The sequence below is a fragment of the Pieris rapae genome, chromosome 8, assembly GCF_905147795.1.
Source record: "Pieris rapae chromosome 8, ilPieRapa1.1, whole genome shotgun sequence".
Taxonomy (NCBI): domain Eukaryota; kingdom Metazoa; phylum Arthropoda; class Insecta; order Lepidoptera; family Pieridae; genus Pieris; species Pieris rapae.
In genome coordinates this window covers 10,874,802-10,901,385 of record NC_059516.1, presented here as the reverse complement: position 1 = coordinate 10,901,385, position 26,584 = coordinate 10,874,802, and the positions used below count along the sequence as shown (strand labels likewise).

At 42.1% G+C, this 26,584-nt stretch overlaps 1 protein-coding gene across 5 annotated transcripts; it reads left to right on the top strand.

The window, feature by feature from the left end:
• The first annotated feature begins 161 nt into the window (after positions 1 to 161).
• On the top strand, positions 162 to 26,584 carry LOC110992028. Of its 5 annotated transcripts, XM_022257672.2 has the most exons (14): positions 162 to 305; positions 834 to 904; positions 1,291 to 1,359; positions 16,156 to 19,477; positions 19,566 to 19,758; positions 19,961 to 20,088; positions 20,212 to 20,333; positions 20,699 to 20,781; positions 21,023 to 21,072; positions 21,144 to 21,352; positions 21,470 to 21,541; positions 21,629 to 21,714; positions 21,799 to 21,893; positions 21,981 to 26,584. In XM_022257672.2, exons 4-14 carry the CDS (start codon positions 16,171 to 16,173, stop codon positions 25,928 to 25,930), a joined length of 8,295 nt encoding a protein of 2,764 aa, XP_022113364.2. In that variant the 5' UTR covers positions 162 to 305; positions 834 to 904; positions 1,291 to 1,359; positions 16,156 to 16,170; the 3' UTR covers positions 25,931 to 26,584. The 5 variants fall into 5 exon arrangements, with proteins under 5 accessions (XP_022113364.2, XP_022113361.2, XP_022113363.2 ...); XM_022257669.2 differs by lacking the exons at positions 162 to 305; positions 834 to 904; positions 1,291 to 1,359 and adding exons at positions 6,008 to 6,198; positions 15,129 to 15,459; XM_022257671.2 differs by lacking the exons at positions 162 to 305; positions 834 to 904; positions 1,291 to 1,359 and adding exons at positions 6,008 to 6,198; positions 15,024 to 15,459 and having other exon boundaries at positions 21,984 to 26,584.

Below are 26,584 nucleotides of genomic sequence, written 5' to 3'. Positions count from 1 at the left end.
TATGGATTCTAGAAACTTAACTTCTACAATCCAAATGAATTTGTTAAAATCATTAGATATTTAATAATTAACTTCTACTTATTGCCTGTGAAACCTAACACAAAGTCCATTGTAGTGTTCTATAACTCATCTGTGGTCCACTGGCCACAGAGTACAATGTGCATTTGTGTATACGCTTGTCTTGTCGTTGAATTCGATTGCAAGTGCAATGGATGGCAGTGTAATAATTTCGTATTAAATTAATACTATAGTTAGTGAGTTTCATTGGTAAATCAATATACGGAAAAGAGGAGTTTTATTTAATGGTAAGCATAATAAAGATATTACGATTTAATGTAATTCTACGAAACTGAACAAGTTGTATTTTGTAATAATTTCGTTTAAAGCTGCGTTATTACACAGATTTTATTATATCCTCATGTAAGGATGATACCTTGAACCTAAATAAATGGGATAACTAAGATAACGCCATTATTTTAAATATACTAGTGTGTACTACGTATTGTTTTTACAATTTTCGTCTACCTGGTAATTATTTTTTAATACATAATCGGCTTTTTATTGTACTAGTCATAAAAGGAATCTCAATAAGATAATATTGTATAAACTTTCTGCTTTTTATCAACAATATTTTTCATCGTCTAAAGAAATGTTTACCATCAGAGGAATCGTCTTTAATTGTTCATATTCAGTTTCATAATTATAATTTTTACAACTACTGTGCAAAATAACACACCACTTTACTCTAAATTTACTTTATTTTGGAAGTCAAGTTATAATCCATATTTTTTGTTTCATTCTACTATATTGTATTACATATATTGTTTCCACAGGTGGGGGCAGATAGCGCTGGTGAGGCTCCATGAGTCTGCCGTGCTTGGGGCCCCCTCCCAACTTTTTCAAGGTACTGTTCTGGCATTTTTACTTCTATTCAATATTGTTAACACTAGGACAGGTAACACATAAGAAATTTCCTGTAAGCCAATCAGAAAGTTGTCTATTTAACTGTTTATTACTTTCTATATTATACTTATTGTTTAATGAAATTCCCTACATTACGTAAATAACCAAAAACTTCATAAAAATATATATGCAAACTTACATTGAAATGAATAACAATGAAGGTTGAGGAACAATGGTCTGATATTTTAAAGAATTGTTTGCCTCAAATGTCAATATTTCTCTACAGTTTTCATATTGAAACTAGGTTTAAATATTTTTTCTAATAAGGAAGATTAATTCCATAAATATAATCACAATTATATTACCAAAAACATACTTATGTTTAAGGTTGCCTGCATACATGAAAACTTGCTTAGTAATAGAACTATAAATGGATCTGCCGTGGATATCTGAGGGGTAAGTAAATTTTAATCTGTTTCTTTGTCCATGTATGTAAAACACACAATCACAATATATCTAGGAGATAAAAATGTTACACATACTGTAGCTTTAAAAGAAATATAATAAATATATAATGTCTAGTCAAAATTTTAGTAAACAATATATTGCTTCTGACTTTTTTACACAAGGTTCGGCTTTTACATTGAGAAAGGAACTTTTAGTCCTCCAACAATTTTTATTCTTTACATCCCTTGAGTCTTGTCGAATTTATAGATTCGTCTATTCCCCTTGTGTACTTACGGCAAGCCAATTGCATTTCGAGCGAAAAAATTAGGCGTTCATACATTTTTGCTATTTGCTTAAATCATGGGAAAATATTTAACATTTTAATATTTAATTAATAACGGGAATTCGTCTTTGATTAAAACTGTCGAATTATAAATACTATTAATTTTCTTTTCGATTTATTATGGATAGCTCGTTGTCAATTATTCAGCCGTGTCCTAGCCACGCGCCGACACAGGGGGTCGCTAATTACGTTGCACTTTAGGTGCCTGTAGGGTAGAAGCGTAAATAATAGGCTCTACTGAACTACAGAGACTACAGGACAATAATAACATCCTTTATTTCCTAGTATTGACATCAGTTTATCTTCAATATATCTGTAATGAAAGAAAATGGTGACTTATTGTTCTATTAGTATGTCTACCGTAAGGCTGTGGCGATAAACGCGGATTAAATCATTTCCTGCATAGCTCAGGATCTCGAGGGGAGCGAAAATCTAATCTCCATGCAATAAGTTGTAACCCGGGGAGCGGGTTTGGCAATTTTATTTTAAAAGGAAAATTGAAATAAGGCCGAAGTGTAGTAATCCCGTTTAGGCGCCGATAGTTATTATTCTATCAGAATAAAAAAAAACTAAAATTAACTGCGCTCGGATTGTTACTAGATTAGTCTGGAAAAGATTACGAATAATTTAATACGAGAATATCTGGCAAGAAAATTTCCGTCACTATTTTTAATCGCTAAGTCATACAAATTGTTTGTTCTGAAGCTCCCAAGGATTAGAATCATTTAAGTATTCGTCAAATTTGCTTTTAAAGAAATCTTTGAGTTTGGGAGTTTGTTGTAAAATCGAATACAATTTCCATATTATCTTCTGGAGCCTGGTTGGTCGTACGCTTAAATTAGTTCCGTTTCGAGTATTATACTGCTGAAACCCACCACTTGTTTTAAAAGAGTTAATTTAGTTTTTTTTACATATAACAAGGCTTCAAGAATATATTGACCAGTGTCATAATATTGGATTCCTTAAAGTTATTCCGCACCGACTCGTTAGGGATTTTAATTGCGAACGAGTCCCTACTAGGCTTAGTAATAGATCCGAGTGAATGAACGCTCTGCAAACGTCTTGCTAACAGAGGTCGTGACATCATAATAATAATGAGACCATTTCTAATCAGCCAATCGATTTGCGAATGTCTAACGCCATTCTTCCGTTGTCCATTTTCTTTAATAGTATATTGATATTCTCTAAACGTGCTTTCCTGCTATGTGACGTGCCGAGCATCGCAGTTTATGAGTTACGCATCGCGTGATCTTTTGAGTATTATTATTTTTAGAAATAGTAGAGTAGACCTCTTTGGACAATAACGATAGTAAATTTGATGGCAACTTAAACATGGAAAATATCAAGGACCATATGGAGTAATTAAAATTGTTTATTAACTTAAGTTGTTGCACAAATGAGATGTTAACATAATGCCTAGAGAATAAATAACATTGTCTTACGTTCAGTAATGTGGTTTTGGAGTTATTCATGAGAGCGCCGCAGTCCATGTCTTGCAGAAACATTCAAGATGCGTGCATTTTAGTCGCATTACTTTTTCAACATACTCATACACGAGGAACAAAGCATTTGCTCTCATTCGTGTTATATATTCAGACTTCACAGGTCATTAGTGTAACAGCTAGGAGCAGAACACGGGTTAGGTGGGAACGTCCATTTAAATAAATAAATAAATAAAATAAAAAAAAATAAAAAATCAGGATCATTTAAAGATTTGTTCTTTCACAATTACAATAAATATCTAGTTAAAGACCCAAAAACATTATTGAAGACCTGAAAGGTATTCAATAATGTTAAAAGTTTCTAATGTTAAGTTATATTCGTGGTCCAGCAGTAAACAATGTGAGGTAAGTTCGACTGCATCACGATATCGATTGCACCGCCGTCGCCCACGTGGCGTCTCGTGGACGCAGTGTGTTGCCAATAGAATATAGAATAGCCTTCAGTTTCATATAACATTAGAATTTAATTGTAGGCAGATCAAACTACCTAAGAATAATTATAATTTTAGCGTTGCAGTTACGAAATTTATAATAGCATTTCAAATTGGATTGAATTTTGAATACATTACATTTCTAGCTTTACAATTTTACATGATATGTCACTGCTACACTTTCCTTGTTTAGCATATTAGCATACTGTAAACCATGAATGTTCAACCGGTTTGAATAATATTCGCATTAAGGCCTTGTTGAACACGACCAGTGATGGATGACATTCTGACTGACCTTTTGATCAGCTAATTTGCTGATAAGAGTCGGAAATATACTTCTATAAAAACTAATTACTAATTTATAAGTACAAGTATAAGTACTAATTTATATTACAAACGACCGGTAAATACGCGATTCCGACGCCCTCTGAACACACCTAAACAGATGGAAACAACCTCATCCCTCACTTTCCAGTTCAAAGTTTACAAAGAACTGTGAGCTTTATTGTTTCCGCATAAAGCCCAAGTTTAATTGCGCGTTTGTTTCTTCAGGCTTTCTGACACACCGCACTTATCGATCGATGCAATCAATTCTGTCACGCTACATTGAGCCTTATGCTGGGACGGTAGAGTGCAATATCGTCTGCGGATGGCGCTCGAATACGCAGAAGCCTCCCCCAGGGTTGTTCGATCCTTTCAGTCGCCTCAGCGGCGTGGTCCGGACGCGTCGATATTCCGCCACAAATTCCACTCTTTTCTTCCTCCCGAAGGAAATCTGTCGGATGCGGAATGTTATTATCGCTCTTTTAGCTATTTCTTAAAATCCGACCAAATTAGTCTGTGTGTGACAGTGATCTGTGATTTCGTGGTCTGTCATTCTGTGATTCGCGAGGCTTCCTCTTTAGCTTAGTTTACGAGGCTTAGTTTGTTGGTATTTTTTGGGCGTATAAGGTACAAAGGTTATTTTCATTGGATATGATCGTGTGGCTTGTAGTTGAGAGAGTGCTTCTGTACCGAAGACATTGTCTAATGAATGCATTAATGATGTAATGCACAGCTTGAGAGTGAATCACTAGACTGTGTGGGTAAACAATTCGCGAATGAATGGAGTGAGCTTGTCTGAACTATTAGCGATGTACGACGATACCATTCTTTTAAAACTGCTTTTCGTTTGTCTATAATTGAAAATGTGGCTGGAGGCTCATTCGCTTTAATACTATAGAACCTTGTTTTATAACTCCTAATAGATACAATAGTAATTTAGGACATTATGATAAACGTCTAGATTGCGTGCGAAATGTATTTTGGGATAGAAACTATGCAGATATAAAAGTTAAAATTTAACATTTTAGTTTACTCATCCTAACAATCAGTGCAGCGGCAAAATAAATAAAAGCGGAATTCGTTTGTTGCGTATTTGCGACATCACTGCGTCTCACAAAAAATACGATATTATATAACTGATTAATATTAGTTAAGTATATATACACTAAGCTATATTGGGCTAGTCTGAAAGTCGCTTTGTTATTCAAATGCTAATATGAACAACCTGTGTTATGGAAAAACACATAGCTAAAAATAGTAATAACTAAAACCTCTTTTTAAAGCTGTTGATGCGTAGACATTTTTATTTTTGAAGTAGCTATCATTTTGCAACCGCGATATTGATCTCCACTTTCACTTAATAGTAGCTATCGATACAATTACGATAATGATTGCACTACGAGAAAGTAACTTCAGCGAAAAGACTTGGAGTAAATCACTTGCCCAATGTGCAATGGGCTTTAGAAACATGATGTTTCATGATAAGCTGGGGTAATCAAAATGAAGACACTGACAGTGTAAGTTACTGAGCTAGGAGGGCGATACTGCACGGGCAAATTGGAATTTCGCGCCGAGCACGTTGCATCGACTGCTCTCAGCGATAGACTCTTGGCCTCAGATAATGTTGTTTGCTGTGTAATGTTTATTTACCGAGGAATATTTTGTTATCTTAACTACCAGATAACTTATACGAAACTAGTTTTCAAAGTAATTAATACTGGAAAAGTAATATTGACCATTATATAAAAATGTCATGATAATAATGGACAATGTTAATCAAATTTAGTTGGGAATGTGTACAGTCAAAATCTGTAATAAAGACATCGAAGGAACTACTTATATTTAGTCGTAACAGGCGATGACGTTGTTACTAAGTACCTGTACGATAGAATTCAGCCGGGACCTTTGATTTTGGTTAATATAACCGGTATGTTGTTGTAAACAAGGTCGTCGTAAACGGTTTTGACTGTATTTACATTTGCACTCTCGGTAAATGAAATACGAATGCTGTGAAACAATCGCACGCGGGACAGTGAAGTCTGAACTCTGAATCGTCACTCGTCAGTGCTCAGTCGGTCTCGCGGCGTCATGCGCGCGCGTCGCTGTCGATTTCAAATCTGAACCGAGTCGTGTCTTGAGAATAACAGCAGTGTTGATAGTGGATATGTTGTGTGGTTATGCTTGATCGAATTTTGGACATGGTCGCCCGTTTGGTGTCAGGCACCAGTGCTCTGTAGCGGTTGCGTCGGTACAGTTATGATTTTTACTTACTATCAAAAATATTTTTAAAACTTCCTTCATAATTTTCCGAGTTTTTCAATGTTATTGCATCTGAAGCTGTGAGTAAGGCTTACATAAAATAAAAACGCAATTATATAATTCCAACATGAAAGTCTATATTGCAATTAACGAGATATTTGATGCGGGTATGACGAAACGTATTAGGGAATTATAGATCGACATGTGTTCGGTACCAGCCCTACGTATTGAATATAGTTGAGAAATGTTAACTATTCCGCCTACGTGCTATTGTATTTTTGGTATACTATGAATCATAGAAATATGATTTATAATCTGGGATGGGATGATCCCGCTATCAGTATTTTATCACATTTCATAAACTGTGCGTCAGAGCTTAAAAGAAATCTCAGTGCAACATAATATGTATCGGTATAACATAAAATAAATTATTACTTAAAGCTTCTTTTCTAATTATCAACTGACAAAGTTTGTACTTTGCTATTTCTGTGTTTCTTTTTTTGCTGTTAGCTAATAAATATAATGAGGAAATTACAACTATTAAATTGCCGGTTAATCGAAAATTAAAATAAACGTTAATTTAAGAATGTCGGGTGAGTTGTATTGACAACGTGTGTCAGGCACAGAAGGCTTAACTCGCCTCGGGGGAAGGTCACCGATCAGATTCAAACACGTAACCAAAGAAAGGAGAGTGCAGCAGCGACGTTCTTGACCTAGGCTCAAATTGTGAATTAGCCAACGCTGGTGTAACGACCTGAGGAGTGAGAGCGTGTAACGTTATAATTAGATTGTACTCGTAGAAATTCGTTGCATATGCATGCGACATTTGCATCTTACACAATTAATTGCTTAGAAGTAGGCGATAATTGATTCATTAAATGCATTTACTCGATTTTAGGCGAGCATAAAAGTGACAAAAATGTTGTCGAATTTGGCTGTTATTATTTACGTTTGTCGTGGGTTAATAATTGCTGGTAATGTCCAGTACGAATAGTATTTGTACGTAGTTGAACTTTATATTAAAGTTAAGAAGTGTTTGGGCGTGTGAGTCATTACCTCAAATAAACTGGCGCCAGTAAGCAGGTCACTTTAATACTAGACTAATTTTAACATTAATCTAGCGATTGTTACCAAAGACGATTGAAAAGCTTAATATGCTTCAGTACCGACGCCGTCCGAGACTCATCCCATTACAATATGAGCATTTGTTATGCACATCAATTATCAGGCTGCGTAATCTTTCTCCCAGGTCTTTGTTTGTGAAAGTCATAACTGCCTTTAATATTTTAATTCCAAGCCTACTTAAATTACTTGAAAGCTGAGACAATCAATACAATTTGCCGTTTTAGCAATGTGAGTGTTAATTAGAATTAATAACTCTAGTGACCCCCTCACCGCGACCGCCTGTTCTAGTGGTGACTCACTGGCAAGTGGCAAGTGGCAAGTGGCACTAGTTGGACATGAGTCGTGTTATGCAATTATTATTTTGAGAATTTAGGCCAAGACTACGCATAGAGTGTGTTCTACCCTTGTGTCTGGAGTAGCCAGGAGGCGTATGACATAAGCAATTAAAAATACTTTTAATACATTTTAACCGCAAACTTAACTTTAAGTGGCCCGTGGAAACCTTTCTAATCCACAGTGCGGAGATGACTATTCAATCTGTGAAAAGTAGATCATACTATTGTCATTAACATATTATTTCAGTACAAAAAAATAAACTTAATATTGCAATAGGAGTTTAATTAAAATCACACAATAGATTTGCAATTACAACAATCCGTTAGAAAGTTTAAAGAGAGTGTAAAAATCTAACTGAGGAGAATTAATTATAACTGTTATTAAACATGTACGTCACCGAGCTGTGTGAAATGTATTAGAGGAATTAGGTCGGGCATGTGGTACAAGTGTTTCTTTGTTTACGGAACATATTAGTTTAGATGCGAGACCGGGGTGTAACGAGACTTTTTACAAACAAATCGTTCCCTCAGTATTCTCATCGACAATCTTAACGTTGAAAAATGTAAATAGCTAATGTATAGAATAACAGTGAAAGTGAACCTACTCTAAGAAAATTTAAATGTTCACCTGCGCATGATTCACCACGATGCACATCTGTCTTCTTATTTCACTTAGTCATAACACTGTAACATAACTGTTATTTTTCATGAAGAAATGAGTAATAATCGGTAATTTGTTCAAATCTAATGAACGAGAAACACAGAGCACTCCTAAAATGCAGCCATTGTGCGTCATTTTATTATTTACTTTTCTACTAAATAATATTAGATATCTAGATGGATCCCCCAAATCGCTTAATACCTTACAAACAAGGTTGAAATTGCACTTTCTACCTGCATGATATGAAAGCTTATATGCACAAGCTTTGGGTCACACGGTGAGTCAGAGGCCAGTAGACACCGGTCTCGCAGGTTAGCGCAACGAACTCGTTATGGTAAATACGTCCCACATTCGATTATGGTGGGTTATGTCATTTATTACTCTGCATTGTTTTACTTGAACTGGTAACTTTATTCCCTTTCTTTTATTCTCTTATTGTAGATGCTCATGCCCGATCGCATTCAGAATTCACTTCTTTCCGTAGTGAGTGAGGGCAATCGAGTTAATTAACTAAAAAATGATTTCATAAGATACTGTTATTTATGATTAAAGCTATTTACAATATCACGATTGACATTTCTATTAACATTCTCGATTCGATTCAGATAGCTTTCCCTTCTCTCGATTTTCATTCAGCGAAAACAATCGCTTGATTGCATAATAATTGCTGTTTACGCGATTCACTATTATCGGATAAATGTCTAAGGAAATCATTGATTCATTTTCTTTGTCATACATTCTTCATAAGAGATCATTATTAACAATGTAATAAATTAGTATCATGCTTGTCTATTACAACATCAAATCTTCTTATTTTTCATAAAGAGTTGAGCTGTTATACGGAATATCTGATTTCGCCCATATTGCTATTTACTTACTTGAAGTATTCCTTTCGAATTGGCTCTAGACCAGTATTTCCCGAGGTGGAGCTAACCGCCGAGCAAAGCCCCACAGCCATTCCGCTGAATTGCCCCCCTGCCTGTACTCAGCAATAGTTGAGAGGGAGGGCAATTCGAAAATTTATTAAAATTCTTTGTAATTTGATTTTCAGTTTTTTGTTGTCTTGAAAATTTACTTACTTTCGTTAACAATTTCCTAGGTATTTCTTCCCAAAACCTAACGTTTAAGTTTCTTAAGTGAACAATTATTATTATTTTTTAATTTGAAAACTGTATTTTGCCTGTGTTGTCTAAAGATGTGTTTCCGTGATTAGAATATGTTTTCCATAATATTATTGTGTTGTTTCATCAAGTAACTGCGGTTTACATTAGGTAATGACAAAAGTGTCATGTGTCAATGTCATGAATTACTATTGATTTAATCTTAATTTAAGAAGGCTTTATTCAAATATGTCTTCCATCACTATTTCATTGGAATCATCCTACGCCAGTTATTTGTATTCAGTATCGAAGGCTTCAGCACCGTATTGGGTAACCAATCGCAGTCGGTTATGTAGAAGTTGTGTTATGAATATTAATTATTACACCCACGTAACTAACATCATTGCTGGAAATGTTCCTCTTTCTCTTCCTCCACTCCCTTCAACTGCAACTGTTTAAATGCAATTTTAGAGTATTCTTTCTATTCATTCATAATTAAGTTTAAAGTTTTAAGTAAATACGTCCTTTAAAATTTGAATAAGTTTTATTATTATTATTTTATATTTGTCCGCCGTACTGACTTTACATATTTGCCAGCACTGATGCTGGAATTTAGTCTAGAAAGCCTTTCTGTTATTAGAAAACGGTTTCTATTTAAAGCTTACGTATGTAGTAAGTATATCTGTATATTTAAATCTTTATATGCAGTTGTATTTAGACTAAACATGTATTACATTCATTATTCTATCTGGGTTATGCCTCTTTGAAAAAGAAGAATTTTGGAAAGGTAATTTGGTTTATAGATGTTTCTTGGTTCTACTTCGCTTTGTTTTTTGTAATAAAATGCTTTTTATTTTATGAAACTTTACAGTTTTTTTTATTATAATGAGAAAGTTACTTAATTTCCTTTTTATAAATACGGTTGATTAAAAAAAAAAATTTAACTCTGGCCCATATAGTACAAAAATTATGTTACAGCTGCAGTTTTTGCAAATATGATAAGACTTATATGTTAACTAAATTTTGTATATTATATCTACAGAATTTAAAACTAAACTCATCTGATTTTTCATAGAAGGGTACCAACTCGAATTGTGCATCGTTTGAATAGTCCAAGGTAATCTGCCCTCTCCAAAAATACAAATGAGGCTCTTGCATTATTAAGTGGCTATATGCCCTAGTCTGACGTGGTACAAGCTTCCAGAGTATGATTATAATGATTACGAACAGTCGGACACCGTATTAACATACGTGTTATGTGTTTTGTTACTTCACCAACTTGATTATTACATAGGTAATAATAATCAGGGCATATTAAGAAACCGTTACCAAGCTCTATGTACATTGCATTGCCGTGCCGTATTGCTGGGCCCACATAGAACTTGGTAATTATTATACGAATTGCAGTTTTATGCAAAATAGCCATTGCTTTGTTGAAATATTACAACTAGACTTAGAACAATGTTGCGATACACGAAATAGACAAGATTAATTGAATTAAAGAGAAGCTTTCAGTATGATTGTAAGATGGTTTATGAAACGAACACAGACAAAGTAAGGTGTTTTGTTTTTAAATCAGGCGCGCCTAACTTCAGACTTTAATTAGCTAAGTTATCCTAATGCTGTGCCGGGAAATTGAATCCTTCATTTCGCTTCCATTCCCATGCCTTCACGGTGTATTGTGATTGATGTTTAGTCTTGACACGATAGGAAATTGCTAAAGGGCTTCTCTTTGGCGCAGGAAGTTTGGCGTATAATGTTGCCAAGGTTTATTTTTATACTAGTATCATTTAAAAGGCTCTGGAGATTGAGAACTACTATTTAATTATACATTTAAGGTCATAAACAAAAAATAATTTTATACCAAATCCTGTGAATAATATAACAACGTATGCCAACATTATTTTATTATTCATCTCATTACTTGACAATTATACTTTACATCCCTGTATAGTAATTATGTCAAAGCAATCGGCTTTATTACTTTCCTACTCATTGTATGTTTTTCTAGTACTTACGTGTTCTACTCTATATGTACCGTCGCGTCGCAACGATTTATTTTTTGCCTTCTGAGAAAGTTAGGTACACTGTTTCCCTGTTATTAGTGTTGTAATATTTTCTTGTACCGTTGTCTGTCTGTATGTTGCAAGTATTCTACAGCGTTTTCATTTGATTTGGATTAGCAATAATTATTTATTGTTTTTCCATATAAGTACTACCGGCCGAGGTAAACATCCGACAAACCAATGCAAATTGCAAAGCAATCAAATTGTTGAATTCCGTTCTTTTATTACGACGGCTCATTTAACGTTCAGTTTTCTAACTCCTAAAAGCAAGAAGTTTGGTAAGCAGTGTTTGGAGAGTGGACAGGTTTCAAATAATATTATTAATTCAATCACATTACTATGTTGTTTGTGTTTAATAATTGGGAGTTTAATAATAAAGTGGTTCATGAACAGTTGATACGCATACTTCTCGAATGAATGAATAATCTCTCGTTATCTATCTTATCTCTTATCAAAATAGTTCAAGTTGTGCCTTTGAGCCACATTTCTTGGCGAATCTTGTAACCTGAAACTAAACTTCGTAATGTTAAAAATATAATTTATAACATTACGCTTCTCCCATATTATCTGCTATGTAAGCCACATTAAGAATAGTTGTAATAATCACTTAGCCCAGTTCAAGTACTGTCAGTGTAAGTGCAGCGACGAGCAAGCAAACGGTTCAAGACACCGCAATGCGACACAATTTTCCCATTTGTATCTTCTGAAATAACAAACAAACAAACAAAAATATCTTTATTCATATACGTAAACAAGTACACTTATGAACGTCAAAAAAATTAAATTAAATGTAAATTTACATTTACTACAACCTTTGTAACTCTAATAAAATACAGTTCTTTAAGTTCCATAACAATCATGGAACCTCGGGAGTGGTGATAAAAAGCACGTTGATCTCACGAGCACTTTCCTTTTCTTGCGAAGAAGCGGCCGATTCTTTGCCTTAGCAGTCATGTGTTCACGTATTCGTCTCACTCCAATTACGATAATAGCCTAGAGGTTGGGCGCATCACAGAATTCTATCACACTTTCACCGGTCGTGTTACATACAAACTGCGGGTTTCTTTCTGCTTTCGTCTTCTAGGCAAACGACCCGCTTAAAATTAACTCATTTAACCACACTCTAAGAATACCAGTGAAACTACGGTCTCGACACAGTCATGTTAATTTTTCTTATCAAAAGAATATAAGTCACATTATTCAAAATGTTCAGAGCAATTGTAATATATGAACTAAAAAACGTTTCCTAACGTGAGAAGTAATATTGAACTAAACTGAGACGCTTTGAAATATCAATCGATATCAATTAATGATGACCAAACAATAAAACGATACGATTTGTGTTTGTTGTTTTCCGTGTTAATGAGGCGTTGTGTACAAAGCTGCGAGTTAACATCGCAGTCGCTCTCTGTGCAATGTACACTGATTAAATCGTCTTTGCAGTTGCGAGCTCATTCAGCTTTCAGTTGTAATGCTTTTATCTAGTTGTTTTGCTTTGTGCATGTTTTTGCTTAAAAAAATTCTTTAGATTATTTCGTCTATTGCTTTTTAAACAATAGACAATATAAAACTGTTATTATCCGAGAGACGTAAATTCCTGCCAATTTCATATACATATTAATGTTGTATATATTCTAAAACCTTTAGTGAAGTAAGTTTAGAGCGGTTGTACAAAAAAAAACTTTAAGTGTGAGTAACGTTGTTTCACCAAGAAGGAAGAATACGTCAGGGCATCAGATGTCGGTTTTGGATGTGTGACAAAAATATGGTGCAGGAAACGATAAATATAGATGATTTGTAAACTTAGATAAACGATGAACCAACGGTTATTTATGTGACTGAGTTTCATGAGGTGTCGACGGATTGGAACCGGTTTCAAACAGCTTTAGTTAACTTTAGTAATGTTTTTAAGATTTAAAAGTAAACCTTTAATGAGAAGTATTGATTGTGAGATATCGGACTCAAATGCCAAATTTATTTCATTGAGAATTTTAAAACAAAAGAATCCGATGCCTCCAGAAGATTTTCAAAATGCGCAATATGTATTTTGTAAAACCCTCAATAAAGTTGGCTTTGATGTAAAATCTAATTGGGAGAGCAAAAAGTTGTATACTATGATTTATTTCTGGTCGGCGTCCAAGCAAAGCATGCTCGCATGGATCGCGTACTAAACTGACGGCCTTGAACGAAATAGAATGCCTTTGCGAAGGAAGATCGGGCTATAATTCAATGTTATTAACCACTCGATATTGCTCGCTTCGCACGTAAGTCATGAGTTGGATCATACCGTGATCAGGCCTAATGTATGTTCCTTTGAACGTCGTAAGAATAACTTTATGCTCAAGAATTATTGGAAATTATTTTCTTATTCGTAAATAAATTTACAAACTTTTCCGAAAAGTATAATTAAGCTGTCCGCGCTCCTAATCAAAACTATCGGCAAATGAAGTTCCACTTGAGTGGATCGTAACACGCAATATTGCACTATACACAGCAGTTGCATAGTGCAATATATGCAATAGTACACGGTATGCAAAAAAGTATCAGAGTTGTTTTTGATTTAACTTAAAATATTACGTATAGGAAATTTTTCAAGACATATTCACTCTTATGAGATGCTTTCGCAGTTGAAGGGCCATCGTTCCGTTCTGATGTAGGTCAAGAAATCATGGAATGGGATATATCTTGAGAAATTCTCGCCTGCTGACCGTGAATTCTGCACGCACCATTTTAGGAAAATATTATGAAATTACCTGACGTGCGACTTAAATTATTTATTTCAAAAGCCGTTTTTAACTTTCCGATTACAAAATATAAAATGTTAAGGATCTTTCGTGAGTTGTTAATTTTTTACAAGCCTTATTTCATTATATTTGCATATTATTCATTATTTATTTTAATTAGTTTCAATTATTTATAAAAACAATAAATCATAAAAGACGCACTCACAATAGAAATAAGTAGTTTCTCACTTAGATATTCCAAAAGGATATACATAATTGTGAGTCGTTATAATATAACCATGTTTTTTTGTTAGAGGAGTAAAAAATAGTGTTGTTAATGGCTGGCAATATGCCATCATGTACGGTTCAAGTTATATTTATCTTCAGATCTATTTAATGTCAAGGGTATAAATAGGACAAAGATTAAAAGATTAACCGACTCTAGCACGAGCACGCTGCTTTTCTTTTTCATGGAACACTCAAATTAGCCTGATCAGTGTATTAAAAATAGAATATAGGCGTTATTTTTTTCATTACAACTCTGTTTCATATCATACTTAACCCGAAAACACAACATTCTTAGTAATCTGAATACATTCAATACCTCACACCTATACTGAGCCTGTTTAAATCTGTTAGCGTAAATATTTCGAGCCCAGTTTTATTGTCCGTACGGTTTGAGTAAGAGCTTGAGTACATTTGAGGGCGCAAAACCTGGGCGCATTTGAGATAATGAAATCTCAAATGCGCCCAGGTTTTGTGATAAAGAAACAAACAATGCTGAATCTACATAACGTCTTACAGTCCCTTTACACCACAATAATTATATGTACGTGCTAATCGCGATTATATCCAATAATTATCATAAGCAATCGACACAACTGCTATTTCACTAACATTTCCATAAAGTGAATGACAGTGACACTATGAAGAACAAGTGATACAAATGTAAAATCGTCTTCTGATTTCCAAAATGAACCGCGATTACTATAGAGTGATGTACAATAGAAACTCGAACCGTCCCACGCGTGATATTCTCGACAATGAGACTGAGTTCAATGCTAACCAATTCAAACTTTACGATGACTTCACAACAGACCTCCGCATTAACTTTAACTCGATTAGAAACTTCCACGAAGTTATGAGAAACGAGAGACGAAGAGCCGATCTGAACGATTCCGGCGTCGATCTCGAGAACGGAAATCCACTGGATGACGTTACCGCTAACGATAGAGATTTGGTAAGTCGTATGAAAAACGTTTATGCAGTCGCTAAACTTTCGCAGCTTACAATTTTAAAATCGTGTTGGGCTTTTGAAGACATTGCAAAAAACAAAATTATTCACGCAAAAAAGGTAATGCAATCGATGCCGGATGTCTACAGCCATTGATGCACGACGGCTTCCTCCGGCGATTGTCCGGTTCTAGTGAACTGTGTTAATAAAGATGGCCAACATAAAGCGCATACATGAATTGCTAAAACTGTGAACATAACTCGAGCACGCGAAATGCACAATCTAACTGCACTACTTTCACATAATGCTTGCCAACCCTAATGATAACAGTGATGTATAAAGTTAAATTGTCATCTCAAATAATGGTTGTTCCGATATTTTCTTGTACAGGCCTCCTTACGGCTGTAGTTTAGTTGTTGATGTTGATGCAATTGGCTTTTATTTGCTCGATTTGGAACGTGTGCTACGTGGTTGCTTCCTCATTAAATATGAAATAAAAAGAAAACAAGAGTATTCATGGTTTTAGAATTATGTACTGTAAAAATTACACCGACATCCCAAAATCAATCTTCAATATATCCTTGACTTGATAACGGCCTGAGTATCCTTTTATGATAAATTGCGGATTAATTTCTTTCCGATTGAAACATTACTATGTTTCTGGTCAAAACTTAATCTATATTATCCTATATTTTATTTCAGTTGGAGAACGAAGTTATGGTAGATCCTTGGAGCAGTATGGACTCATCCAATTCGCCATTAACAGATTCCGGACCATCAGCTAGCGACGACTGCACTCCGTCTACCTCCAGTGAAACACGAAATCCTATAAATGTCTCATCTCCAGAATCACCGGACACGCGCCGCAAACGGGAATCAAAGGACACGCAGAATACGTATCAGGCCAAACAGAAACAAATCGCAGACAAGGCGCGTGCCCGTGACTTCACACTGGACTTAGAGACGTTACCAGACGCCATACCCCGCCGCTCAAACTTTCTCGATGACGAGTTTCAACTTCATTTAAAAACTAATTTAGAATGTAGGATTCCAAAACCTCATTTTTTAGACCACTCTCCGTCACCCGATGAATTTGACGAACGAAGCGATATCACCAATCCCAATTTCCTTGAAGATGACGATGTCGATGATAATCAAGTACAAAAGAAAGGAGCTCTTCCAAAAAGACAGACGAAACCTCAGTCTTCCTCACAAGACGATAGGCCACATCGAACTAGTTATCGAAGCGCTTTACATTACGGACTCGAAAACGCAGCTAGATCGAGTGAACGGCATAAAAGAGCATCCCAGCTGTATACCGGGACCTGGCCGGGAGAACGTGACGTGTGGACAGGTCATGATACTTCGAGCGTTCGCAGCTTCTCGAGCAACGGTTCCAGTGACTGTCCCAGACCATCGTCAAATCTAGAAAACAAAATGGAGTGCGTGTGCTCCTTGATTTCCCTGCTCAGTTTATCTCCCGAAAACAATGCAGATTTGAGCGGACCACTTTTAGATATGAGCAGGTCAGTCGAAAGTTGTATAGCAATGCGACAAGCTGGTTGTATACCACTATTAGTGCAATTAATTCATTGTAAAGTCGCCAGAGAAACTAGAGACCGCGCCGCTAAAGCGCTGAGAAACATTATTCACACACAGACAGATGACAAAGCGGGTAGGCGAGAGGCCCGGGTGTGGAGGCTATTAGAACAAGTCAGAGAGTACTGTTACTCCTTGGAAGATATAGTAGAAAATAGGAAAGAAGGGAAGGAAGCGTTAGAGGACGATACGACAAAACATCCAAGTCAAAGCGTGGCCGCTTTGATGAAGTTATCGTTCGATGAAGAACATAGACATGTCGTCTGCCAGCTCGGGGGTCTCCAGGCGTTAGCGGCGTTAGTGAGCGGAGACCAAGCGGCACACGGGAGCAGAACCGATGACAGCACGTGTTTGACGATGCGAAAATACGCGGGAATGACTTTAACCAATTTAACGTTCGGCGACGGAAACAATAAGTCGTTACTTTGCTCGTTTAAAGATTTTATGATGGCGCTCGTCGAACAATTGGAGTCGCCCAATGACGACATGCGACAGGTCACCGCTGCCGTCCTAAGGAACTTATCTTGGCGCGCGGACACGAACAGCAAGCAAGTCCTCCGAGAAGTTGGCGCAGTAAAAGGTCTCACCGAGGCCGCCATGACCTGTCAAAAGGAAGCCACGCTCAAATCGGTGCTTTCCGCTCTATGGAACCTCACAGCGCACTGCTCCATGAACAAAGTGGCTCTGTGTTCGGTGGACGGAGCTCTAGGCTTCCTAGTAGATATGCTCAGTTACAACTCTCCCACGAAAACTTTAGCGATCGTCGAGAACGCAGGTGGCATCATGCGGAATGTGTCCAGTCACATTGCCGTCCGCGAAGATTACAGACAGATTCTCCGCGAGAGAAATTGTTTGAGTGTTCTTCTTCAGCACCTCAAGTCTCCGAGCCTGACCGTAGTCAGCAACTCTTGCGGCACTCTGTGGAATTTGTCCGCGAGGTGCCCGCTAGATCAGCAGTTTCTGTGGGACCAAGGGGCGGTGCCGATGCTCAGGAGTCTCATACACTCGAAACACAAAATGATAGCTATGGGATCGAGCGCCGCTCTCAAAAATCTTTTGAATTCGAAACCCGGAAAGACGCACATAATATCTTTGGACACGACGGCGAGAAACATGAACTTGCCGGCGTTACCGACTCTGGGTGCCAGAAAACAGAAAGCGCTAGACCAAGAATTGGACCAAAATTTAGCCGAAACCTGTGATAATATAGAACCGGCGACGTCTCCGTCGACGAGCAACCGAGAAGAAAAGAATCTCTTCGTCGCCACGGAAAGGCAAATAGCGATGAATCTGGAGAGACATAGGATGACGTCCAGTTCTCCCTTAATGGGGACACTAGCGTCGCAGATATCGTTGAGTCATAGTGCTAATCTGGCTAGCTATTTAAGTTGCAGCAACACGTTGCTGAAGGGAGCGTTAACATCTCGCTCGGCCAGCGGAGGCAGTGCCAATGACGTCAATAGATCAGACAGCAAAGATTCAGTGACGAGCACGCATTCTGATTCGGTCTTCGAAAAAGTGATGCGGACTGGAAAAGTGCCTGTTCCGACGCCGAGGAATAGGGATCTCATGAAAGCCGATAGCGCCGAGGGGCCGCAGGGCTATGGAGCGCTCTCAAAGAACGCAGCTCCCGTCCCTCCGCCGCGTAGCTCGACAGATTCGAGAACTAATTATACAGAATCCGGTTATGACGTCGACCAGGATTCTTGTGACCAACCTATCGATTTTAGTAGAAAATACTCGGAGACCAAAATAGTCGAATCCGAACCTGTCGACAAAGTGAAGATTCCAAACAAAAAGTACACAAAGAAAGAGAGCGGCACCTTTGGCGATTATCAAGAAACGGACTTGGATCAACCTACCGATTATTCCCTTCGCTACGCCGAACACCAGTCGGAGACCGGGTCAGATATTTCGGAACCACCCGGGCCTTCGATCAACGAGGACACCATAAAACACTTCGCCACGGAGGGCACTCCTTACGAGACTCCCATAATCTTCTCCACGGCGACGTCTATGTCCGATTTACGCGTGATCGGCAAAGACGGAAAGCCGAAAACGTCCGGCGTAAAGGAGAACCCTGAAGTTATGACACATTCCGATGAAAAAGACACTTGTTCGATCGAAGATCCCCCGAGGCACGATAACGACGTGGCCATGTCGACTCCGCAAACGTCCGAACCGGTTCCGGATAAGAGGGAGATATTCGACACGAAATTCAGCTCGGGGACGATCAGTCCGGAGAAACCCGTCAACTACTGCGACGAGGGTACCCCCGGATATTTCTCCAGAGTCAGCTCCCTGAGCAGTATAGGCGAGCCGACCGAAGAGGACTGCCTGGCCAAGAGAAACGCCCAGGCCACCATCAACGTCGATCCCGGCCTACGAGATCGAAGCACTGGCAGTTCCGGAAAAGACAAAGAAGGTGGGTCGTCGACTTTTAAATGAACACCGTCGTGCATTTGACAAATACGCGTATTCCGTGTGATATATAAAATTGCTCGCGGTTCCAGCTGCGAAAGCGGTGACGTTCGCCAGTGAGCCGGTGGAAATGCAGGACGCGTCGGGGACGACGTCGGCGCGGACATCTTCGCCCCAACGCTTCATCGAGGAGACCCCGCTCATGTTCTCGCGATCGAGTTCATTGGGTTCCGTACCCGAGTGTGAGCATCAGGACGATCAGGGCTCCGTGGTTTCCGAAGTTAGGTGAGCTAATGTTCCGATTTCAGCTTTTAACTTAATAGAACTGGTGTAGTGAACATGTTCTGCAGTGTCAAAACATTTAGAACACTGAGACGGTTAATCGGTCGATGACCTTAGGTCGATTATTATTATTATCAGAACATTTTTGCTGTTCAATTTACGTAACTTTTGCTTTAATCGATCGATTCCAATTTCTTCTCCACAGCCGGCTAACTTCGGGATGCATATCCCCGAGCGAGATCCCCGATTCTCCGGGTCAGAGCGTCCCGCTGTCCCCTCGGTCTCGGCACAGGGCTCGAGATCCGCCGACGGAACCCCCCACGCCCCCTCCGCGTGAGTAGCTCTTTGGGATAATTGCCTCGTTTATTTCTCTGTGTTTACTTCGGAAGACTCGATTCTCAGATCGCGTCGATCGTCGGAGTCGACGGATAAATAAGATGTACTCTTTGAATTCAGCGGATTGCGTCGCGGGCTCGGTGTTCGAGGAGCGCGTGTCCCGGTTCGTGGTGGAGAACACTCCGGCGCATTTCTCTCGGAACACCAGCCTCTCCAGCCTCACCATCAACGACGAGCCTAAGGTTTTAAATATCGTTTCTCCCTCCGCCGCCCCTCCCTGCCCCTCCCCGCTCGCGACTTTCGTGCCGAGGTTTAAAACGCGAGATTAAATCAAATTTATTTGATATTCCAATTAGGCCACCTAAAACGGCACCCTTCCAAAAGGCAGTTTCGTGCATAGAAGTCAAAATATTTGTATACTTTAGTTAAATAATATGTGAAGTAAGTGTACTACTAGAATAAAAAGATCAATTTGCCGTACTTGTTACGAACACTATAAAACTGTTTTTCGAAGAATCGGCGGTCACATCACGAAACTACATTTAACACTCAAATTAAAATAGAATTTGTAATAGCAAATATTAATATAAAATTCTTTAATTTCCAGTCGTCTCCTTTGGCCGACACGACCAATCCGGACGCCGACACGTCAGCGGAAAATATCGAGCCCGAAGTGGACGATGACGACGGGTGAGTGTTCCAGTAGAGTTTTTGTTATAGAATTGGTACGCCTCTTTCTCCTTCTACGCCTTCGTTTTTGAACGGATTCCGGCTTCGGCTCGAAGGACCGAAACGGAGGGAACTTTGTCGCGGACTCGTTTCGCTTCTACGTTGCCTTTCTTTCTTGTAACAATATGCCTTTCGTTAAATACGTTACGATTACGTTGAAGCGATAAACGTTATCTTATCTGTGAATATTCGTCTGCTTCAGAGACCCGGACCTCCTTCCCGATCTGGGCGGATTCAACAAGCGACCGAAAGGTACGTCCGGCCGACGCTCCAAAGTCGATAACGAAAGGCGGCACTGAACGAACTCTCTCGGCCCTTCACAGGCAATCAGACCCCCGGAGACACGTGCAAAGTGTACTTCACCGAGGACACGCCCGCCGTCCTGTCGAAGGCGGGCAGCAACTCCAACCTGTCGGTGCTCTCCGTGGAGTCCTCGGCCGTGGGGCTTCGCCCCGCCGACACCTCGGATAGCTCCAACCTGAGCGACGCGGGAGATCTGCTCGAGGAGTGCATCCGGAAGGGCATCGCCCAGGTCGCTTTTTTGTTTTCGACGCGCAGTTTTATAATGTGGGCAGTCTCTTTGAGAAATTAACTTCTCATTTCTCATCAAGAAGACACGACATGTCGAATAACGACGATTCCATTTCAGGTGGTGAAGAACAAAGGGCCTTCGTCCGACGCGTCCCCGGTCCACGCCCACCGCGTCAGGGACGACGTTTACGTGAGTTGTTCCGTCGAGACCGGCCGTATACCTCATTGACCCCGTGTGGATGTCCATATAACCAATTGCCCGTCTCGCCCATTACAGAGGTCGCTGCCGTCCTATCTGCGCTCCTCCACGGAGACCGTTCTGGCGTCCCACGACCAGGCCCTGGCCAGAAGCGTGCGGGACAGGTGGGTCTCGCGTGACGTCGTCTCCGTCGTCTCGCTAATTTTGTACTTAGTCATAATATTATAACAGATATTGTATGATTGCAGCGTGAGTCCCTCGGGCCCCCCTCCGCTGCCCCCCAAGACGCCTCCCCGAGCCCCTCCGAGGCCCCCCGCCGTCCACTCTGCGCCGCGCTTCGACGGTATTGTGACTCTTCTTCTATGTCGAATATAAAACGTAACGTTTGGTGTACGAGAGAGGGTCGCTTCATCACGTACGTTCTTTCCAGAAGTCGCGAGTGCGGAACGGCGGAGCGAGCCCGAGCACCCCGGCGCGACGACTCTCGCCGGGAACGACTCGCTCAGCTCCCTCAGTCTGGACTCCTTCGGCTCCACGGACAGAGAGATCTTCGAGGAGACCGTCGAGGCGGGGCTGTCCAGCGTCAAGCCCGACGCCCGCTACGTCGACGACCGTTCCGGGGGAAAGGCTCGCTCCGGGGTCGACGCGCAGCCGAGGCACCACAAGTCCCTGGACAGAAGCGACAAAATCACCCGGCTCGAGCTCCGACTGCGGGACCCCGATTTTGACCGCCGGACGTGGTCCGACGGCGCCAAGGGGGCGGGGCCGGGGCCCCGTCTCGGGGAGGGGTCCGCCCGCGCCGGGCGGCGGCTCGGTCGGCTTCGCGACGGCGGCCCTCCCGGGTTACCGGCCGGGGTCGACCGCGGGCGGGACCGGAGCGACTCGCCGAGCTCGCTCAGCAACGACTCCTTCGGCTCCACAGACAAGGAGGTGTTCGAGAGGTGCGTGCGCATGGGCATGACGAAGCCGGCCGAGAGGCGCGGCCGAAGCGACGACCGTCTCGAGGCGCGAGAGTCCAGACGCCGCAAGAAGGAGAAGACGCGCGGAGCCCTCGACAGGATGGTCGGCGAGGAGTACTCCAGGGACCGAGCCGTCCTCGAGGAGGCGATCGCCCGCGGCGCCGGCGAGCGCCGGAGTCGGCCGCGCAGCCCCGACGAGGAGTCGAAGTCAAAAAACGTTCCGGCGCCGCCTGCGCTTCTCGCGGTCGCAGGCGCGCGCGCCGATCCCGCGCGAGAAACTGGCTCTGACCCGACCGACTTCGACGTTCGATCGCACTCCATCATCTTTTTCAGACCGACCGAGCGGGCCGCGGTCCACTCGGACGCCGCCCTCGAGGCCGAAATCGGTCGGTCCAACGAGTGCCTCGCCCCGGAGACCGCCGACGCGACCGTCGAGTCGGAGAAAGGCGAGCTCGACAGATCCAACGAGTCGTACGCCGACGTGTCGGAGGGCTCCCGGAGCGACGACTCCCATCGGCAGGGCGACGCGGGGACGCTGACCCGCAAGGGCGCCGACGAAGTCTCCAAGCACGACACGTGGAACGAGAACACCTGTCCCGACGACGTCACGTTCCCGACCGTCAGCGGATCGGTCCATCTGATGACGTCCGTCGGGAGCGATCCGGGAGACCCGGCCTCCGCCCTCCCCGACCTGCTCGAGAAGAGTGACGCTCGTCGTATATTTTTGCGACCCGATCTGACGGATGAACTCGGCGACGCGAAGGGCGAGGACCGACCGCTCTTGGACGACGTGCCGGAGCCCAGTTACACGTCGCTCGTGGAAGACGGCGAACAGAAGTTCGACTCGCTGATGGCGGACGCGATAGAGATGGAGGCGGCCCGGCTGGCGGCGCAGCTGAAGCTGTCCCTGGAGAACGCGACGTCGACCTCGACCTCTATGGATCTGGATCGCGTGAATCCGCCCTCGAACTTGGGAAGCCTGCTCTCGTTGAGTGCCTCCGGGCAGTGGGATGACGCGTCCGCGCACACGCCCAAAAGGAGCCAAAAGACTAGGAAGAAGTCCCTCCCGGTCGCGTCCATGGTGAAGCGGGCGCTGAGTAACTCTCATCATTTGGGCAGCTCCGAACATCTCGACCTCCACCATGTCACCTTTCTAGATAACGTCAAACCGCCTTCCGAGATGGAGAACGTCGACATGGAAGGGAGCATGATATCCGTGTCCAGCATCGTCTCGGAAGTGGCCGATCCGAAAGATAGGCCGCCGATCGTCTTCGACTTCGGACAACCCGTGCGAGATTTTCCTCTCTGTCCCGCCCTGACCGGCGCGTTCCACGACCTGGACAAAGTCAACCCGCCCTCACTTTTCGACGAGATGGTGGAGTCCACTCTGGAACTGGAGCAGACGACCGCGCAACGCGTCTTCGAAGACTGCGAATCCACGTTGAACGTCGTCACCGACATCCCCTCCGGTTCGGACGACTGCACGCCTCTGCCTTCCGACGTCGGCAGCGCCGAATCGACTCCGAAGAGGCTGAGAAACCCCGCGTACTTGACGCCGAAAGACAAACGAAGAGTATCCAACGACAGATATCAAACTTACACGATTAAAGATACGGTTTTGCCGAACGAGTTCACTCTGGAGACCGAGGAACCGGAGGAGTATCTCACTTGGACCAAATCCGAAAGCGACAGATCCGAGGAATACGTGACCGCCAATTCCGAATCCCAGTCGAAGAGGCGAGTGAGCGCGAAGCAACGGCGTCTGGAGGACAGAGCTAGGTACCAGACCCAGACGGTCGACGTTCGCGACGTATTGGCGCCCGAAGCATCCGCGTCCGTCCGTCCGAAGGGGGTCGATCCCGAAATAGAAAGTCTGAAGCGACGATTGGCCGCGAAGAAGACGATCAAACAGAAGCGCATAGAAGACGCCGAGAGGTACAGAACTAGAACGCTCAGCGAGGACATCCCTCCCTCCCCTACGTTCGTCACGAAGGATGCTAATTTTGAAAATGTCGAAACTACGACCGGCTACGACAGCTTATCCTCGAACGAACCGAATCATCAACAGATATTGGACGAACGAAACTGTGACGACGTCTTTAGAGATGTCGACAGCGGACACAACGAGGATGACTTCGAGTTGAATGCTGCTCACCTAGAGACGTACACCAAAAGTTTTCGGAACTATCTGCCGGTCGTAGAGAGTCCGGCCTCGGTGGACTTGTGCGTGGTCAACAATTTGAAAAACATTGAAATGACAGCGTCGTATCGGCGAGCGTTACAAAGCGATAAAAATCAAAATCCGAGCACTAGCGACTTCGCGAGTCTGGAAGGCGACACCAATTCTGAAGGCCGAGCTCGATCTGAATCGGATACAGAGGTGAATTCGAATCCACCGAAACCCAAAATAGTCAAGCCGGAATTTCGAAGGGACAAAAGTTTGGACTCCAACGACTCGGGTGATAGAGAGCAGGAGAGTCCGAAGCCCGTCAGAGGGAGGAAGAAAGCCGTCTACGTATCTCCGTATCGGAGAAACACGCCGGCGCCCAAGAAAGCCGCGATCCCCCAAGTGAAGCCCGTTCCGAAAACGAACACTCCAAAACCGTCCACGTCTCCCAAATCAAATTTATCTTCCAAACCGATTAAAACTCCACCGAAAGTCGCGAGTGCTAATTCTTCCCCTAAAAAGTCATTTCCGAGTCAACCTCTCACCAAAACGACGCAAAAGGTTTCGGCGACACCCTCCGCCGGCAAATCCGCGCCTCTGGTTCGACAGGGAACCTTCACTAAGGAAGAGAGTTCAGTTCCACCTAAGAATCTTCCGATACAAGAAGCGAAGACCACCTCGGGCGCAAGAAGCGCGACGTCTCCGACAAAACCGTCGGCCAACACGTCTCCTTCGAGGCTTCCTCAGTTCAGCCGCCCGCGAGCGCAGACTTCGAAAGCGACACCCAGACCGAACCAGACCAAGACTTCGGCCCGACGCAACGAAACCGCTTTAAAAAACTCCCCGTCCAGCCAGAGCCTACAGAGCAACGACAGCGGGAAGACCGTCGTCCTCGCCCGAGGCTCTCGACAGGGCAGCGCCTCCAGCTTCAACTCGAGTTCTTCGCCGAAACAGAAGGACGTCGAGAGTAAAATAGCAAGTCTCTGGAGGAGAGCGGAACAGACGCGCAAGTTGCCCGCGAGGAGCGACCAACCGACCGAAGCGCCAAAACTGATCAGAAGCTCCACTTTCGAGGGCCGACCCGAGCGGGCGGTCTCCGCGGCGACGAAACAGAAGACCGCGATAGGCCTCAGAATATCTCAAATACCCAGCCCCAGGCCCAAGTCGACTCCGGCCGCGAAGCCCGTCGGAGCCCTCAAGAGACCGGCTTTCGCCAAGGGACCGAGAAGACCGAGCGGACAAGTGACGTCATGAACGCTCTCTTCGTGCAATACATAGACCGACTCTTCTCATATTTATATATGTATATCTGTTGCATTTATTCAATTAGTAATCTGCCCCCCTTAGGAGGGAGCACTCGCGAGTCTAATTCGGTATTTGGCAAGCGTAACAGTATGTTTCGAGTCAGTTCTGCGGCGTAAGGTGAACTTAATCCGACAAAACGTTAAACTCGACGAATGTAAATAGTTCGCTTCGTCGACCGAGTTAACCGACTTAGGGTTACCATTTCGCATATTTGTATATTTTCATAATAGCGTAAGGTCACAAGGTATCGGAGTAAAAACGGCGACATATTGAGCTATGTCTACTTTTTTACGTCTAGTCAGATATTCGGATAAGCGAAGGTTTCAATCGGCTTTTAGGAAAGCTTCCGCCAAAACATTCAGTTTCGGTCAAACGAATCCGCTCGCTTCGCCGATTTCTATCGAACCAAATGTATTCACGGTAGTTCCACAAATCACTTCCACGTCTAATGGCTTAGAACTGATTTTACTGACTTTTTACTTTATATAATACTTTAGTTCTGTTTCGACAAACATAGGTTATGTGAACCCGTTTAGCTAAATACATTTATGATTAGTTCGTAAGGTGCGTATTTGATAATAATAAAAACTACATCAAGCCAAA

What these genes read in the sequence shown, in the direction of transcription:
- LOC110992028 (XM_022257669.2), top strand. Translation starts at nt 15,193, where the DNA reads ATGAACCGCGATTACTATAGAGTGATGTACAATAGAAACTCGAACCGT. An exon ending in TTCCGGAAAAGACAAAGAAG is followed by an intron (nt 19,478 to 19,565) that starts GTGGGTCGTCGA and finishes TCGCGGTTCCAG; the next exon opens with CTGCGAAAGCGGTGACGTTC. An exon ending in GCGTCAGGGACGACGTTTAC is followed by an intron (nt 21,542 to 21,628) that starts GTGAGTTGTTCC and finishes CGCCCATTACAG; the next exon opens with AGGTCGCTGCCGTCCTATCT.